General features: G+C 34.9%; 1 protein-coding gene and 1 long non-coding RNA gene across 2 annotated transcripts; one reads left to right on the forward strand and one right to left on the reverse strand.

The window, feature by feature from the left end:
- Positions 1–586: 586 nt before the first annotated feature.
- On the reverse strand, positions 587–1,102 carry LOC110657940 (uncharacterized). Its single transcript, XR_002495471.2, has 2 exons — positions 958–1,102; positions 587–868 (listed from the first exon to the last, which is right to left on the reverse strand). It is a non-coding gene; the product is annotated as an uncharacterized LOC110657940 (long non-coding RNA).
- Positions 723–10,166, forward strand: LOC110657935 (uncharacterized). Its single transcript, XM_058145197.1, has 25 exons — positions 723–823; positions 914–1,099; positions 2,857–3,074; positions 3,189–3,294; positions 3,406–3,507; positions 3,611–3,670; positions 3,825–3,903; positions 4,179–4,326; positions 5,066–5,189; positions 5,344–5,524; positions 6,246–6,274; positions 6,588–6,736; positions 6,872–6,974; positions 7,150–7,245; positions 7,339–7,394; positions 7,489–7,612; positions 8,014–8,076; positions 8,194–8,253; positions 8,345–8,506; positions 8,730–8,803; positions 8,882–8,975; positions 9,093–9,229; positions 9,320–9,400; positions 9,647–9,752; positions 9,899–10,166. Exons 2-25 carry the CDS (start codon positions 926–928, stop codon positions 9,971–9,973), a joined length of 2,601 nt encoding a protein of 866 aa, XP_058001180.1. The 5' UTR covers positions 723–823; positions 914–925; the 3' UTR covers positions 9,974–10,166.
- Positions 10,167–19,689: the final 9,523 nt, after the last annotated feature.

Genomic DNA, 19,689 nt, shown 5'->3' on the forward strand with positions numbered 1-19,689 from the left:
ATATGTATTTTTATTTTTAATTTATATTATATTATTTTATTATTTTTCTTAAAAATATTTTTATAATATTATTAAATTTTTATTAAAAAAATATGAGAAAAGAGTTTAATTTACCTAAAAATTATATGAAATAATTAAAAATAAATTTAAAATATTTTTTAAAATTAAAATTATTTATTATTTATAAAGTACAAACAATATCTAGTAATAATAAATATAATAAATATAAAATACAAACACGAGTCGAGTCGAGTACTAAATTTTAAAATTAAACTCATTATAAATTTAATTATATTTTACTTAAATTTATCTTATTAAAATTATATCAGATTAGATATCTATAAATATTTAATTTTTTGTCATATGAAATTTTCATAGTTAAAGCTATTTTATTTTTTAGCATTAAGTTGTCGCCAAATTTGTAATTTGTACGACGAGATTTATTGTTCATATATACGACGAGAATTAGACAGAAAGAGATTTTACACTTTTTTTGGTTAAAATGATATGATTTCCTAGGATATTTTTTAGAAAGAAATTTGTTAAAAATAAGAAACTTGCTTGCATAATTCATTAATTAGACAGCTTTTTCTGTGAATCTCACGATGAAAACAAGCAATCAAACTTTTCATGTGAAATTTGAAAAAATAATGTTTTACCCTTAATTTTATAATAACAATAATCATAATAATAATAATAACATCACGTGCGCTGTACCTACAAATACGCTTGCAGGCAGCAGACCTGCCATATTCCATACTTGGCTTATCTACTCACGCGCTGCGCTTCTTCTTCTTCTTCTTCTTCTTCTTGTTCTTCTTGGGTACGCAGAGAGTAAAAAGAGATAGGCATCTGTTTCCTGTAATAGCTGCAAAATTAATAAAAAAGATTAAGGATTTTTCATTTTTTGAAGGAGGGAAGAAGAATGAGGACTGCAGTGATTGGTTCCGGGATTACTGGGCTTGTTTCGGCTTATGTTCTTGCACAAGCTGGAGTTGAGGTTGTCTTGTACGAGAAAGAAGACTACCTTGGTGGCCATTCTAAGACTGTTAGCTTTGATGGCGTTGACGTTGACCTGGGTTTCATGGTCTTCAATCGGGTAAGTCACCACCATTTTCTTTCTTCATTGTTTTGCTGTTGCTCTGTTTACCTCCGATATCTTTCCACGACCTTTCACCGGAGCTTTTAATAGCATATTTTAAGGGTGACTGGCTAGAGCATTTGTCATTTTCCCTGTTGATTTGAGCAAACAGGGATCTGGCTTGGTGGGTTGATATGATTCTGGTTGCTTGGCTAAGTAACAGCCCGCTGATAAACAATGTGAGGCGGTGATGGTAGTGATTTATATTATTGTCTGTAGCCCAAAGGTTGAGGGTATTCAGCACTGTGGCAGTGCCAGTTCGCAATGCGTTTCCGCCCAGCGATGTCGTTTCATAATATTTGGGTTGTACGTGTGAATTAAAATATGACAAATATGTGTTGCTTGGCTCGACACTTGTCTTCCTCGCTGCCTCTAAATAAGCAGTTAAATTGTATTTTTATTATTTTTATTTATTAAACTTTTTAATAAAGATTCATAATAAAAATAATATATATATTATAAATTATTTTATAATAATTATTATTTATTATAATATTAATAAAATAATTATTAAATAATTTATAATTTATATATAATAAAAAATATTATATAATAATACTAAAAAAAATATCACATAAATATCATGTATCAGCAATGTGGTAATACTCTATAAAGAAATATTATATATACTACTTATTAAATTTTGAAAAACATGTATACATATATCATTTATTTGTGTCATATTAAAATAATAATAAATAATTTTATTAATTATTTATTATTATTTTAAATTATAAATAATATTATGTAAAATTAATTAATTAATTAATTAATCAATGCATTTCTACTTTCAACAATTTCTTGGCAACTGATGCCATTTTGCGTGGCGCTTGCATCTTCTCGGACGCTCAATGTCACGTGAGAATGAATTTAGGAATTATTAGGGGAATATTTGTATTAAGATTTATATAAAATTAATTAAAATATATCAAAATTAATTAAAATGATATATTTTAATTAAATTTTTTATAAATTTTAATATAAATATTTAATTTAATAATTATTAAATATTTAATTAATTTATATATAAAATTGAGTTTATATTAAATCTATCCATATTTTTTTACTTTTTAAAGTGTTTTTATTATAATTTTTTTAATGGGTGTTAATATGCCATTAAAGTTTATTCAATACGTTTTGAAAATTGCATTTATCGTTAAAATTATAGTTTTTCCCCACATTAATAGGGTGCATCAAATAAATTTTGATGGGTGCACATTTGTGCTCATTAAAAAACTGTTTTTTATTACTCTTTTCATCTATTTTTATTTGCGGTATTTTGATTTTGTATGATCGTTGATTGAGAAAATAATTGTGTAATCTCATTTTTATAAAAATATATTAATAATTAATTAAATTACTGTTTATTTTAATAAATTATTTTTTATATAAATATTTATTATATTTAATAGAGAGAAGATATAAAATGGACAAAGGGAGAGTGGATGAATGTTTTTGTCTCATAAATAAATATTTATGTTCTAAATTTTATATTTGGTCTAGACTTCTTCGCTTAACTGTTGTAAATGGTTTATGTCATTTAAAGAACAATTTATATAGAGATTTAGCCTTCTTGCATCACTACTATTATCAATTTTATTATTATTTCCAAATCTGGTTGGAAGAGAAAAATGGATTTTAATGGCAGTATTTGTGGGCAATTTCTTTCTTTGGAGGTTGATAATGGATATATGCACTTTTGGCTCCGTCTATAGGTAACATATCCAAATATGATGGAATTCTTTGAGAGTCTTGAAGTGGATATGGAGTTGTCTGATATGTCATTCTCAGTCAGTTTAGACCATGGCAAGGGTTATGAATGGGGTACCAGAAATGGCCTGTCAGCTTTGTTTGCACAGAAGAAGAATCTTGTCAATCCACGCTTCTTGCGAATGCTTCGAGAACTAGTCAAGTTTAAGCATGATGTCCTCAGGTCACTCTTTTTTTGTTTTCCCGGAAGTATCACTGAGTAGCTCATTAGCATAACAGTTTGAGCATCCTCTGTCTTGATGCCGACAAGTTTTTTAATTTTATTTTTTCATTCCAGTTATCTTGAGATGCTCGAAAACAATCCTGACATTGATCGAAATGAAACGCTGGGGGCTTTTATCAAGTCCAGGGGTTACTCTGATGTATTTCAGAATGCTTATCTTGTGAGATCTCTGACACATTCTGCTGTGTCTCATTCTTTCATCCTTGTGATTTTTGTTGCCCTTTTTTTTTTTTTTTTTTTTACCGTTTGTTATTTGTACATGTAATGTAAGATTCCAATGTGCGGTTCCATATGGTCCTGCCATTCAGAAAAAGTTATGAGCTTTTCAGCTTACTCCATACTCTCATTTTGCCGTAATCACCATTTACTTCAGGTACATGTTCTCTCTGAGACAAGTAGATTGTTTAAAGGTAGATGATACACCTTTGGTGGGTTTATTAAAACTTTGATTGAATGTCATTTGCTTCTCTCTGCAGCTCACTGGCCGCCCGCAGTGGCTTACTGTCAGATGGCGGTCCCAAACTTATGTCAACAAGGTGCTTGCTTAATTGCTTTAGAATGTTGCATGTTTCAGTCTTTATTTTGACTGAATAATCTTTTCAGCAAGTGTGATATAATAGTTTTTAGAATTTAACTATAACTATATGTTTCTAATCAATCTCTGGTAAATTTCGAAAACAAATAAATCAGGTCAGAGAAAGGCTGAAAAGCTGGGGCTGTCAAATCAGAACTGGCTGTGAGGTACTCTCGGTTTCCACCGATGAAAAGGGTAAGCTTTAACAGTAATTGTTGTCATCCATAGTGGCATATATTTAAGATATCAAATAGTAAACTTCTCTCTGCATAATCTATCTAATTATATATTAACAAACTTTACTTTACACTGGTATTGAATTGGAAGCAGCAAGGTGTTGAAGAGCATTGGAAAATACCTGTATAGATACAGAGAAAATGATTCAACCATTATAAGAATAATTATCTAGTTAATCAGTGAAACTTCTTCCGATGTAAATTTAGTAGTAAATGTGAACACTTCTTAAGCAGGTTGCAGAGTATTCGGTGGAGATGGTTCTGAAGAAATGTTCAACGGTTGCATAATAACATCTCATGCCCCGGATACTTTGAAAATGTTAGGAGAGCAAGCAACATTTGATGAAAAAAGAATACTCGGTGCTTTCCAGTATGTGTACAGGTATCAGCTTTTACTCCTGTTTTGATTATCAATCATTATTTGGCTATAACAGATATCTTAACAAGAAAGCACATCATCTAGATATAGGGCCTGTTCGATATTGCTATTGGAACTGCAGTTGAGAAAATCACTTTTTTAGATATACTAGTTAGGGAGTATTAAAAAATAATTTAAAATTAAATTTTATAAGTTTTAGTCATGAGAATACTAAAATAACAAAACAGTGTTTTCTAAACTGCTTTTTTCAACAACATCTAAAATGATATTTTTATTCAGAAAAGCAGTTTTGACCTTCAAACGCAGTGCCAAACAGGACAATAGTGTGTAGAAATTATTCACAAATTCACCATATCTTAAACAATTACAAGTAAAAAGTGAGAAACAGCATGAAACCTTTGGGAGTTGGAGTTGTCTATTTGACACTAAAATGGTTTTATAGGCACTAGAATTGAAGAAGGTAATTTATATTCATTCTCTGTGATAAACTGATGCAGCCCATCCCAACTAGTTTGGATTGTGGCTATTTGAGTTGAGTTGAGTGCTTGCCCACTACAAATGCATTTGGGAAAAAATTATAATGTCAATAGGAGATGCATAGAAAATTTTGATTGTTTAGGGGCTCTTTTTTACCCATCTTTTTAATGCTTTATGAAAGTTCTCAAGTTCAAGAAGTTGATGCAATTATGATAAAACTTTATTTACTCCAAATGTATAATAATTCTTTAATTTCCTGTTGCAGTGATATCTTCCTTCACCGCGATGAAAAATTTATGCCCCAAAACCCAGTAGCATGGTGTGCATGGAATTTCCTAGGGAGTAATGACAACAAAGTATGCCTGACATATTGGTTGAATGTGCTTCAGGTTTGTATTGTGTTTTCTTATGGAAAATGAACTTGTATTGGTGCTGGTTTATAATTTATGTGTCAGTACTTTGTAGAATGGCTAATGCACTCATGCCTTTTTTTTTTTTTTTTTTTTTTAATTATGTTGTTTTAAATGCTTTAAACTCTTGCAGAATCTTGGTGATACTGGTCCACCTTTTTTAGTGACGCTCAATCCAGATCATACACCAGACCACACATTACTTAAGTGGACAACCAGCCATCCAGTCCCATCTGTAGCTGCAACAAACGCTTCACTTGAGTTTGAAAATATTCAAGGGAAGAGGGGACTTTGGTTTTGTGGAGCATACCAGGGTAATTCCTCTTGCATATATAAAAGAAATGACATCAATGTTGACATACCCAACTCCAATAATTCCTAAGGAGTTGGGATCAGCTACAACATCCTTTTCCTCCATCAACTTTTTAAAGGCTCAAGTTTCTATTGGAACTAGTCTAGATACAAAATTTATTTATTTGTATGTCCAGGTCTTGGTGTGTTTTTTCATATCTAGAAGCTGTAGGACACAAGTGAATATATCTTATCATATTAGTTGTTGATAATAAAATGAGAGGAATGAAGTAAATGCAGATCAATTCCATTTGGCTGTAATTTCTTGCACATGGCAGTGGCAGATGAAAACCAGCATGACAACTTTCAATCAAATGAAACAGCACTTCATATAGGAAAATTACATTATATAAGAACTGAATGACAATGACTTTACAAGCACTAGGAGTTATTATTTCTGGATGATAGAGTAATTCAAAGACCGGTAAAATAATTGGATGGATTTGCTCACATTAATCTCGGTTTGTTGCATTTGATATATCTGATGTAGCAAGGTAATCACACGGCTTGTACCGTCACTGACATCATTTTTGTTCTTCAGCAGCAGATGTCATGCTTTATTTTCTTGTTAAATTTCCCTGAGAATTTAGATTACATCTTTCAGGGCCATTTTGGTTTTTACAATTCTGAATTAGCTTCATGATTTACTGATCATCTGTATGCAATATGTTTCATTTCTTTCAGGTTATGGTTTCCATGAGGATGGACTGAAGGTACTGATAAGTGCTCCTCATGTTTATTAATATAAGCACAGATATGTTTGGTAAGATATAGAAAGGACTATAATTTTAGGATTCAATGGAACCATATACTTTCTCCTCTAGAAAACTGTCCTTAAGAAAACAGGTAAAAATTCTCAAGAATACGTTTCTTATAATGTTCTTTTTCCAAATCGTTTTCTGGATACTGCAAGACTGAAAACAAAAATAATAATAAGGAACTTCTCTTCCCCCCTCCCCCCAGTTTTTTTTCTTCAATGAGTCACTAATTGGGTGCTCTTCAACTCACAACTGATTTTTTTTTTAGTCTGGCATGCTTGCTGCACATGGTTTTCTTGGAAAAAGTTGTGCTCTTCTAAGCAATCCAAAGCACATGGTACCTTCTCTGTTAGAAATTGGTGCGCGCTATGTTGTTACCAGATTTCTTGGACATTTTATCTCTGCCGGATGTTTAACGTGAGTTCAGTTATAAGATAACCACAGCCCTTCTTGTATGATTATGCTCTCATCCAAGATGATTCCTTGTCTTGCAACTGAACTACATTTAACAGTATGTGGAGATTTTGATGAACATAAATCGTTACATGACAGTATATTGGAGGAGGGAGGCACAATTTTTACCTTTGAGGGAACGGCTAAAACATGTTCTCTGAAAGTTGTTCTGAAAGTTCACAGTCCCCAGTTTTACTGGAAGGTGTGTGCTTTGCTGGTATTATTTTATAGCGATCACATGATGCATCATCACTAATGGGAAAATTTTGAACGTAAAGATTAGGTCAACAAGCATTGCATATTCTAGATTAGAATGGTAACTTAGTGTAATGCACAAAATTGTCATCATCACTAACAGTAATGAAAAATTTTCTCAGATAATGGCACAGGCTGATTTAGGCCTTGCAGATGCATATGTCAATGGTGATTTTTCCTTTGTTGATAAAGATGCAGGTCTTCTAAATCTTTTCATGGTGAGCTAATTGATCCAAGTCCTATGGACAATTCTTCTATATAAAATTTCAATGGAACCTTTTTTTTTAAAAAAAAAAATTTTATTGTTGCAGGTTCTCATTGCCAATAGGGATATTAATAATTCTGTATCGAGATTGAATAAGAAAAAGTATGCTGCAATAACTTACTCTCAGGATATGATATTACAACTTGATATTTCCTGAATCTTACTTGATCAAGAATTCTTTCTATGTTGACCTTAGGGGTTGGTGGACTCCAATGTTATTCACTGCTAGTATTGCATCTGCAAAATTTTTCATCCAGCACGTTTCGAGGCAAAATAATCTTACACAAGCTCGAAGGAATATCTCTTGTCATTATGACCTGGTATGATATCCTGTGGAGTTAATTCCTTATTCTTTTGGTGTCTTCTAAAATGTTTAAAAAATAATTGTGAATGGAAGTTGATGAATTGTGGCTCTGCATCTACAAAATGAACAGCGAAAGCTGTAAACTTACTAAAGTACATATGTGCATGTTTTCATGAAAACACTGGTCAAATTTTAATTTTCAGAAGTTTGGATTGTTTAAAGGTGCATATTATTTCTTGTTCTATTTTGAATTATTAGTGAGTGAAGCACAGATTGAGCAAAAAAATTGAAAAAAATTTGACAGGAGTAATCAAGTTAAAGAGAGAGTAGAGAAGATTATAATTTCCTTTTTCATAGGTGATGGTAGTTATGGTATGGCTAGTGAAGCTTACATCCTCTCTTTTTTTCTGTCTCTAGAGTAATGATCTTTTTGCATTGTTCTTGGATGAAACAATGTCATACTCCTCTGCTGTATTCAAGGTAAGAAACCCTACCCATTGGTACTTCTGTTTTAAACAGACCTTGAAATTAGTAATTGCATCAATCATATGCTATAACTTTGTGACATATATTTTTTTTTGTTCTGTTGCTTTGAAGACGGAAGATGAAGACTTGAAAGATGCACAGATGAGAAAATTTTCACTTCTGATAGAAAAAGTGAGTCTGCTCCTTAGCCATTTGAGAAAATGTTACAGATTTTCCTGATATTCATTATTCACTTTGCATGTCCACCTTTTGACCAATCTAGGCAAGAGTCGATAAGGAACATGAAATTCTTGAGATCGGTTGTGGTTGGGGAGCCTTAGCTATTGAAGTTGTCAAACGGACTGGATGCAAATACACCGGCATCACTCTATCTGAGGAACAACTGAGGTATGCAGAAAGCAAAGTGAAGGAAGCTGGCCTTCAGGTATCAAATTGAAGAATATTTGCAATTGTTATGTCCCTTAAACTGCCCTAAAAGTATTTATGCCTGGGCTAGTTTGAATTTTAATTGCAACACTGGGATGTATAATAGGCAGATAATTTATGATAAAACTTATTCTTGCATATGAAACATTAAGAAAATATTATCCTTCAATGGTCAAGATTCAAGAGACTTCATTTTAAACCTTAACAAATTCTTGTATCAGGACCGTATCAGATTTCTGCTTACTGACTATCGCCAGTTGCCTAAAAACTATAAATATGACAGAATCATATCCTGGTAAGATCTTCCACCTCCAACATTATGTCTGACCATAGAATGCCTAAAATATAGCTCGAGTTTCAATGGCTTTTTCAGTGAAATGATAGAAGCTGTCGGCCATGAATACATGGAAGAGTTCTTTGGATGTTGCGACTCAGTACTGGCAAAAGATGGGCTTATTGTCATACAGGTAATGACAAAATGATAAGAAACAAAAGAATTTCCATGTCTCTGTTAGTTTAATTTCTAATATCGTGGTTAAAGGGTTGAATTTAGCAGTTGATGTGAAGAGTAATTTTTTTCCCAGTTCATATCAATACCAGAAGAACGTTATGAAGAGTACAGGCGAAGTTCAGACTTTATTAAGGAATATATATTTCCCGGTGGATGTTTGCCATCATTAACAAGGATAACATCAGCAATGGCTGCTACAACAAGACTCTGGTATAAATTTAATTTGATTTTATAGCTGCATATCCCTATTCTTTCTTCTTATTCTTTGTCTACAAAATTAACTTCACTTTTCTGTTAAAGTGTGGAGCATGTGGAAAATATTGGACTTCATTACTTTCAAACACTGAGATACTGGAGAAAAAATTTCTTGGAGAAGCAAAGGTAAAAAATATATATTTCTTTTTTTTTTTTTTTTTTTTTTTTTTTCTCCCTTTTGGGAAATACATTTTATGCCCGTTTCACTTTGTGAAAATCAGGTATTAGGGTAGATTTATACTGAAGCAGTAGCAATCAGTTTAAATGCATTGTAGACTTGTTATACATATGACAGAATCATGAAAGGAAATGTGATATTAATATCTTTTTTTTATTTTTATTTTTTCTGCTGGTGTATCAATTTCTTCTCAGCAAAATTCTGGCTTTGGGATTCAATGAAAAATTCATTCGAACATGGGAGTATTATTTTGATTATTGTGCAGCTGGTTTTAAGACACATACACTTGGAGATTATCAGGTATTTCCACCTCTGTACTGTGTTCTCAAGTTAAGGAGTCGTTAAAAAATATCAAGAACTAGAGAAAGCTCAAACAGCGTGAAATTTTGCAGTAGTGTTTAAAATTCAGAAGTAATAATAAATTCTCAAATTGTCCCATAATGCAGGTTGTTTTTTCACGTCCTGGCAATGTGGCTGCTCTTGGCAATCCATACAAAGGATTTCCTACAGCATCTTATTAAATTTATCTGCTCATAAGGGACAAAGTATCATCTCACTGAAGCCCGCACAAATGCTAGTTCCTTGCTTTCCTATAATTAATCTGTCTTTCAGTTATATCAATCCCAAGATTTAAGAGGAATAAATGAGTCTTGATGAATTCAGTCGGCTTGTAATTGGATTCAGACCTCAATATATAATATCTGAGTTTTCCAAGTTCTTCCCAATATTCATATACTAATTTCATTTATAGGAATAAAATGATTTCCTGATTAACCACCAGTAAACCCCACCAAGGGCAGGTTCAGAAACGGGATCGGCCTGAAATCAGACCGATTCAACTTGAAATCGAAACTGGTCAAAACCAAATTGACCAAAATAGAATTTGAATTGGACTGAAACCGTCAATTCAGTTCCAGGCTAAAGATTGGTTTTTTTCCTTTTGAACCGTTTGATTTGATTAAATCAAAATCAAACTGAAATCAGACTAAAATCAGGAGGCATGCATTTTTCCAGTCTTCGTAAATCGTAGACTGAAATCATTGGTCTAGTTTAACCCCTTGGCCGCATCTAAGCACAATAAGTAAGAACGAACAATGAAAATTTTGCAGTTTTAAGATCAGAAAACTCAAGTACTTAAAAAATCAGGAGCCAAACAGGAATTTTGGTACTTGCCATTGAAATTAAATTTCTGACAAACAAGGTGTTCCCTTTGAAGAATGAGAATTTTTCCTGGCCGCAGCAGCAGCATAGAGAATAGAAGCAACAACACCTCTACAACCTGAATCTTCAAATTCAAAATTCATTTCTATTCCAAGTTAGAACCGGATCCAAATTCCTCGGTTTCATCTATGATTTCGATTCTGATTCAAGTCAATTTTGACCCGTTTTAATTTGATTCAATGTTAATTTTAATTGATTTTCAATTTTAGTTTAAATCGGTTTGATTTTAGCTCAAACAGGCTTGCGGCTCGGTGTAATCTATAAGAATTTGGAAATGCTACAAAGAAAGGAAAAAGAAAATTTGATAATCTAGTAATATATATATTATTAAAATAATAAAGACATAAATAAAATTTTACAAAATTATAAAAGTTATTTATAAAAAGTTATAATATTTAAGATTAGTTTGTAAAATATATGGATGGTTTTGTAATTAATAAAAATTTTTAAAGACTTTTAAGTAATTAATTTTTATTTTTAATAATTATAGTTTAAATTTAAAATTTTCAATTTAATGGATCACAATTTAAAAATATATGAATTAAATTGATAATGAAATAAAAATTTAGGGACTAAATTATTAATAAAATAAAATTTTAGAGATTAAATTATTTTTAAATTATAATAAAATTAGAGATATTTTAATTATTTATACTAAAATTAAAGAATACTCAACTAAAATTCTGATGATAGAGAATAATTTCTTAAATGTATTAAACTATTGAGTGCTAAATTATTTAATTTTAAATTAACTTTAATCAGTCGGAAATATTGACCAAAGTGTTTTTAGGCAAACCTCAGGTTTTCCTATATTTCTCTATGTTTTTTAAATTAACCCATAAAAATACAAATCTCTGCCTGTTGGTAGTTTCTTTCTCTGTGCTTGTTTACCTTGGTGTGTGTGAGGGACATAGAATAATCTCTTGGTGTGTGTGAGGGACATAGAATAATCTTTCTTTCCATTTCCCATAGCTACTTCTCTTTTCTTCTCCTCTTCCTATATAGTCACTCACATTCTCATCTATAGTTGCATGAAAAGCCCCACTTGAGCTTGATCATATAATTGAAGGTGAGCTTCTTAGTTTAGCATATATCTTCTTTGTTTTCTCATTAACTTTTCAACTTGGTGTGTCGCTGATAATCGATGTCACGACCCAACCTATGGGCCGGACCGGCACTAGGACCTGGGCCAGCCTAAAGCCCGAGGCCCGTAGTAAGCCTAACTGTTCATTAACCCAACTCTAAGGCCCATTTGGGCCCAGTATCAAGAAAACAAACGGACAGAGTCCGGCCATAAAATGGACTTTCCAACGGGGAGTTTTCGACTCACCCGACCTGTAAACACAATAAATACTCAATTGGGGAGCTCAGCTCACCCTCCACATACTCATATCCTCATAATAATAAATGGGAGCTCAGCTCCCTCATCCAATCCATCAAACATGCATATCATTATACGTTTACAGGTCCAACATGATAATAATATTACAGACCATAATCAATAAATACTTCTAACACATGCGGAAATTCTAGGAGTAAATAAAATTACACAAATATTGATAAACAACCTGCGAAGTAGAAAAGCAGGTTAACCCAGAATAAATATCCTCCTGTGGCCTGTAAAAATTTTTGAACAGGAGTGAGCGTTCGACTCAGAGAGTAAAATATCAATTTTAACCATAATCTCTATAACTATCTAAAACTAATGCACCCTGTAGAGTGAAATGCAACATCAACAACATTTTCACATCATAACATCAAAAAGGTAAATTTGGAGCACTCACGCACCCTGTAACATCAATCATAATATATGGGAGCTGATCCCCTATACAGCTCTCTTAAATCCAACATGGTGCCAGCGAAGAACTCAGCTCGGACTTCCACTTAATAACCAAATCGAGGGTCCCAGCGAAGAACTCAAGCCGTGACTACCCCTCGACGGATCGGGTCCCAGCGAAGAACTCAAGCCGTGACTACCCGTCCTATCCATAGTCCACACCACATCACACGCACGCCAACGCACGCACACTGCTCCAAATTACCGCAACAACATTAATGGCACTTTAACAGTTATCAATGCAACATAAATCGTGCCTAGAGTTTAACTACATAATTATATGCATATAAGTGATGCATGGGCATGCTGACATATAATAATATCGAAATTACAATTAAAATTAATATTTTACTCACAGACTTGACGGCAATCACTGTGGCGGCTGGGCGGAGGAAGAAGGCTGTCCCGGCTCACCTGACAATTATATTACAATTATTTAATACAAATCAAGAAAAGACCCAATACGTCCTAAGTCGTGCCGAAAATCCGGCAGAGTCTCCCCTATACCTAGGACCTACCCAACCTGCAAAAGGGCTCAAAACACACTTCTATATCCACAATCCATATATCCACAACTCAATCACATCACACAACCCCTCCTGGGCCCATCAAATCAATCATTCATCACAATATGTAAAATTTCAATTTAGTCCTTATAATTGATCATTTTTGCAAAAACTGCTCAAATAAGCTCTAAAAATTATAAAACTCTGCCCCGCGGTCCTTAGAAATATTACTAAGCTATTGCAAAAAGAATCGTAATTTTCTAAGCTACCACGAATATTTTATGGATTTTTAATCCTATTTAAGCACTAGAAAATTACGAAAAAGCAAGGTTCGGGTTTACCTTTGCCGATTCCGACTTCGGGAACGCGCTCGGGATGCCTGACAATGGTGGGGTAGCCAAAACCTCGATCCAATTCGGAGACTTTTCCGGTAGCTGGTCTGTCTGGCCGGAAATTCACAGATCTGGACAACTGTCGAATTTTCGCGAATTGAGGATACCTACACGAAGCCCAATAATAATATATAAAAAATCAGGGGTGTTACATTCTTCCCCCCTTACAGAAAATTCGTCCTCGAATTTTACACAAGGCAGAATAAAGCACATGATTATACATTGAACAGATAAGGGTACTTGCTACGCATGTCCCGTTCTAACTCCCAGGTGCACTCTTCCACTGACTGACTCCTCCACAAAACCTTAACCATAGGGATCTGTTTTGATCTCAGCTGTCTCACTTGGTAGTCCACTATGGCTACAGGCTGCTCCTCAAATGTCAAGTTCTCTTTTAGCTCTATCACATCCGGCTGCAGTACATGAGAAGGATCGGGAATGTATTTCCTGAGCATGGAGATGTGAAACACGGGATGAACGTGAGAGAGGTTGGGTGGTAGCTCCAACCGGTAGGCAACTGCTCCAACTCTATCAGTAACCTCAAAAGGTCCAATATACCGAGGTGCCAACTTGCCCTTCTTTCCAAATCTCATGACTCCCTTCATTGGAGAAACCTTCAGGAATACATAGTCGCCCACTGCAAACTCCACATCCCTCCGTCTGGGGTCTGCATAACTCTTCTGCCTACTGAAAGCTGTTTTCAGTCGTTCCCTGATTAAAGGAACTATCTCTGAAGTGTACTGCACTAGGTTTACATCATGCACCTTCGCTTCCCCCATTTCTGTCCAACACAGAGGAGACCTACACTTTCTTCCATATAGTGCCTCATAGGGTGCCATTCCTATCTTTGGAGTGATAATCGTTGTTGTAGGCAAACTCCACCAAAGCTAGCTGATCATCCCAAAGACCACCAAAATCCAAAACACTCATGCGAAGCATGTCTTCGATGTTTGGATTGTCCTTTCTGTCCATCCATGCGAGGGTGGAAAGCCATACTAAAGTTCAACTGTGTGCCAAGTGCCTCCTGCAACTTTCTCCAAAACCGAGAAGTGAACTGGGGTCCTCTGTCAGATATTATGGAAGGCGGAACTCCATGCAATCTGACTATTTCTCGAATGTAGAGCCGGGCATCTTGTGCCCGCAGTATGTAGTCTTTACAGGTAAGAAGTGAGCTGATTTGGTCAAGCGGTCTACAATTACCCATATCGAATCATATCCTCGGGTGGTACGAGGCAACCCAGTCACAAAATCCATAGTGATCATTTCCCACTTCCATTCTGGGATAGGGAGCTCTTGCAGCTTCCCTGACGGTCTCTAGTGTTCAAACTTCACCTTCTGACAAGTCAAGCACTTGGACACAAAGTCTGCTATGTCTCTCTTCATGCCATTCCACCCATAGCTATCTTTCACATCATGGTACATCTTGGTGGAACTCAGGTGGACATCTGCATGTGTGTAGTGTGCCTCTCGCATGATTTCATTCCTGAGGTTGTCCACATCGGGCACACATATCCTAGAACCTTGCACTAGGGCGCCATCATTGGCAAATCCGAACTCACCACCTTCACCTTGCTGTACTCTTTCTATAATCTTCATCAATTGTTGGTCTCTGTGCTGGGAAACTCTAACTCTGTCCCTCAAGTCTGGCCTCACTGAAAAGTGAGCCAACAATACCCCCTCATTTGAAAGATCTAGGATTAAACCTTGATCCATCAACTCATGTACCTCCTGAATCAACAGTCTTTCTGCTTAAAGCATCTGCTACTACATTGGCCTTCCCAGGGTGGTACTGGATGGGGCAATCATAATCTTCCAGAAGCTTCATCCATCTCCTCTGTCTCAAGTTTAAATCCCTCTGTTGGAAGATGTACTTCAAACTCTTATGGTCGGTGTATATCTCGCACACTTAACCATACAGGTAGTGTCTCCAGATTTTTAGTGCAAAGACTACAGCTGCCATTTCCAAATCATGGGTGGGATAGTTCTGCTCATGCCTCTTCAGCTGCCTTGAAGCATAAGCCACTACTTTTCCATTCCGCATCAAAACACACCCTAGGCCAACTCTGGGCGTCCACAAGACAGTGTATCCTTCACCGCTCATAGGTAGTGTTAACACAGGGGCAGTGGTTAGACACTCCTTATCCTCATCATTATAACTGACTCTATCGAGCTCTCTTCCTGTCCTTTGCATCTTATCCACTTCCCTTTTCCTATTTTTGGTATTGTTGGTATCATTTCAACCTGCTGTACTTATTCCTTAATTTTAGTCCTATCTCATCCTTACACCTTTTCCTTCAAAGATGTCTATCCCATCATCAACTTTAACTTTCTTTTTATTTCTTAGTCTTATCTTGAATACTAGTTTCATTACTTCAAGAATTCTAACCCTATGATTTACTCCTACCAAAGACATTCTTCACCTTATGTAACACTTATAATTACCCATAGAAAATTTTTTCTTCTTGTATCCCCTTTTTCCAACTTAACTATCGTAACATTATCATTCCCTATCAGCCTTAGTAGGAAATTGCTTATCTGGATGAATATGAGCCCCATAAACTATAAGTTCCATCCGAACTAACACTACTGTAGGAAATATGTGTCATGCCTTAATTCCAAACAAGATACTTCACGTGTTCATTCTCCTTAATATAATCATATATACTGCCCATAGCTTTCTAAACTTCAACCTCAAATTACCCATCAACAACAATTTCATCTATTGAATCTCAACCATAAATAGTACTTCCTCCAGCTCATAGTTTAAAACAGTTGCAAGCCTTAGTAGCTAACTCAATTTAACTCCTGTCATTACTCTATTCGTCCTTTCATACTTAATACTAGGTATGCACTTACTGTCATTCTCATATCAGGAAATTATGTATGAATTTGTGCCTACTAAACTCTCAATAACTAGGTCTCCTTGACTCAGTTACTGTTCCTTATATAACCTTCTAGAACCAAAAGCACAAGCTAAACTTGAAAAGAAAGAAAATATCCTCTTATATTCAACTACACCCGATTGTCATATTATAACGTTTCACCTAAGTTTCTTGGTCTTTCTCTCCAAATTTCACCAGCTCCTCGCACAATTATGCTCTACCTATAAGGTATCATCTGCATGAACCCTTTACCGTACCATTTTCCTTCTTGACATAATATTTTATAATTTATTAACTTTACTTATACTCGACCTATGATTGATATCTATCATCGTTTTTATTGTGCCCTTAACTTTTGTTGATTGCTGAAAGATTTCTCTCACTAATAAATTCTTCCAACACTAATTCCACCCTTATCTAGGGTCATTAATTTGATCCTTGAACTTTCTAGTGATTTATAACCATCCAGACTTGTCACTTTTCGTTCTACCCCGACTATTGGCCGGTCGTTATTGCTTCACTACAAAGTGATTCGTTGATCACACTAAAAATGTTTGCGACATTCATAACGAACCTCTAACTACCTTCTCACTATCTCAAAAGTCTAACCTAAAACCTATGTGTCATTATCTATCATTCTTTTCCTCTCATCATACCTATTTGATCCCTTAGACCGACTTTTATTCAACTTATCGCTTACTAACTTCTCTTTCTCTACCTATTTAGGTAGTCCGCAATACCATCGCACACCTTCTAACATTTACTCATTATTATTGTATTCCATACCTCCATCACTTTTCTCACTAATGTGGTCCCATTTTGGGTTTTCCATCCTTGTCATTCTCCTTGCCAAGAATAACACTTAGCCTATCCTATATCTTAACTTTGTTCCTTTTATTATGCGCTCTTTAGGTTGTCCTTTCATTTATTTCTTTTGTCTTACCCAAAATAGAACTTGACTATTCTATCCCTGGTTCCATTCTTCTTCCTAACATAATAGCTGTACTTGCTAACTATATCTTTCAGAGTCTCTATCGCGTTATCATATGTCTGTGCTACTCAGATTTGGTCCTTTGACTACTCTAGCTAGTACTTCCACTAGCATTTAGATTATATTGCATCTGCAATCAATTGCCCAAACTTTCATTCTGCACTTTCTTTATCCATTGGCCTTCTGTGATTTATCTTCGCTAATTTATTACTCTTAACACTATTATAATTAGATTATACTATTATTTTGAATAATTTGAAATTAGAAAGGAACTCAGCAAATTACAGTCATACTTTTATTGTATGATCTCTATTCTTATCCTTTAGCTTACATAATACCCTTACTACCTCGAGAACTGATTCTGCAGTAATTTTATTTATTATTATTTTTATTATTATTATTATTATTATTATTATTATTTTCCATGTTTACTCAATTCCAAAACTTAAGATTTCGGGCACCCAAACCCGTCATCCAATTCAAAGGATTTACATCCATCGTGATCTGATTATATATGATTCCTATAATGGAACTTGTATCCTCTCCAGGATACCAGAGCCAACTACTCTCTACCACACTCTACAGTCCCATCTGGGACACTATTCCATAAGTCATCATTATTAGTAATAACCTTCGATCCATTCTGAAAAGATAGGACTATGTCCTAACTTGCTGCAACAAAGGTACTACATCTACCACCTTGCCAGAACCATGTCAAGTTAATGACTCTTTTATCATATCATAGCTCTATAAATCATCAATTCATAGTTTCGACCTTCTCTAGGTAGTAGAGTTGTACTTTATTCCATACTGATACACACAAGGTATACTATTCTCACTCTATAAGTGTCACCTTTACTTTGCAACTAGTCCGAAACCTCTGGTCTGATGGCAACTCTTGATGTAACTCTAGCTCATGCTGGGGTAACTGAGTCACTGACTCTAGTTATCACCCAACTGTGACCTTTCAATATTCTAACTTTAGACTCTTAGCCAGGAGTTCCCAACTCCTCTGCAAATATAGAACTCTGTTCTGGCATAACTGTACCAAAACAAAAGCCATCTCAAACACCCTCATTATGGAGCACCACGGGGATGCACACAGCTCTACACAATAATCTCATGTCGGTACTGTAATCTGCAGCTTACAGAGCAGACATCGAGAACATTGTACAGTTACTACGATACGTCCTGACAGACTAGGTCTCCTAATTTCTTATCTCTCCTGAATCTTCTATTATCACAAACTTATTCTGACTGGGTCATCTACTGATGATTGCCAGTAGTGGTATCCTCATCCTTATCTAGGGCAACTGTACTTTTAAGACTCACTTTTATGTACTCGTGTCTTACACGAAATGGGCACACCATTTAAACCCATACTGACAAAAATATAACATTTCTTGGAGTACGTATCCTCATGATAGATCTCACATGTTTACTAACTCTATTTCACATTTCTGTGTACTCCATGAAAATCAAGACACTAACTGAGGTAATCTTATATTTCCCGAGGTATAACGTAGAATCTAGAAACAAAGAATTACAGGAAAAGACGAAACAGAATCCTATACTTCGCATGTGACTCCTAGTAGACTCTTCCCAACACTTAGATAATTTTTCCCTATGAATATGGAGCATAAGCTCTGATACCACATTTGTCACGACCCAACCTATGGGCCGGACCAAGACTAGGACACAGGCCACCTAAAGCCCCGAGGCCCGTAGTAAGCCTAACTGCTCATTAACCCAACTCTAAGGCCCATTTGGGCCCAGATCAAGAAAACAAATGGATGTAGTCCGCCATAAAATGGACTTTCCAACGGGGAGTTTTCGACTCACCCGACCTGTAAACACAATAAATACTCAATTGGGGAGCTCAACTCACCCTCCACATACTCATATCCTCATAATAATAAATGGGAGCTCAGCTCCCTCATCCAATCCATCAAACATGCATATCATTATACGTTTACAGGTCCAACATGATAATAATATTACAGACCATAATCAATAAATACTTCTAACACATGCGGAAATTCTAGGAGTAAATAAAATTACACAAATATTGATAAACAACTGCTAAGTAGAAAAGCGAGTTAACCTAATAAAATATCCTCCCGTGGCTGTAAAAATTTTTGAACAGGAGTGAGCGTTCGACTCAGAGAGTAAAATATCAATTTTAACCATAATCTCTATAACTATCTAAAACTAATGCACCCTGTAGAGTGAAATGCAACATCAACAACATTTTCACATCATAACCTCAAAAAGGTAAATTTGGAGCACTCACGCACTCGTAACATCAATCATAATATATGGAGCCGATCCCTATACACTCTCTTAAATCCAACTCGTGCCGTGAAGAACTCATTTCGGACTTCCACTTAATAACCAAATCGAGGGTC

The sequence above is a fragment of the Hevea brasiliensis genome, chromosome 4 (assembly GCF_030052815.1).
Source record: "Hevea brasiliensis isolate MT/VB/25A 57/8 chromosome 4, ASM3005281v1, whole genome shotgun sequence".
NCBI classification, from domain to species: Eukaryota; Viridiplantae; Streptophyta; class Magnoliopsida; order Malpighiales; family Euphorbiaceae; genus Hevea; species Hevea brasiliensis.

What these genes read in the sequence shown, in the direction of transcription:
- LOC110657935 (XM_058145197.1), top strand. Translation starts at nt 926, where the DNA reads ATGAGGACTGCAGTGATTGGTTCCGGGATTACTGGGCTTGTTTCGGCT. An exon ending in CCCAAACTTATGTCAACAAG is followed by an intron (nt 3,671 to 3,824) that starts GTGCTTGCTTAA and finishes CAAATAAATCAG; the next exon opens with GTCAGAGAAAGGCTGAAAAG. An exon ending in AATTTCTTGGAGAAGCAAAG is followed by an intron (nt 9,401 to 9,646) that starts GTAAAAAATATA and finishes ATTTCTTCTCAG; the next exon opens with CAAAATTCTGGCTTTGGGAT.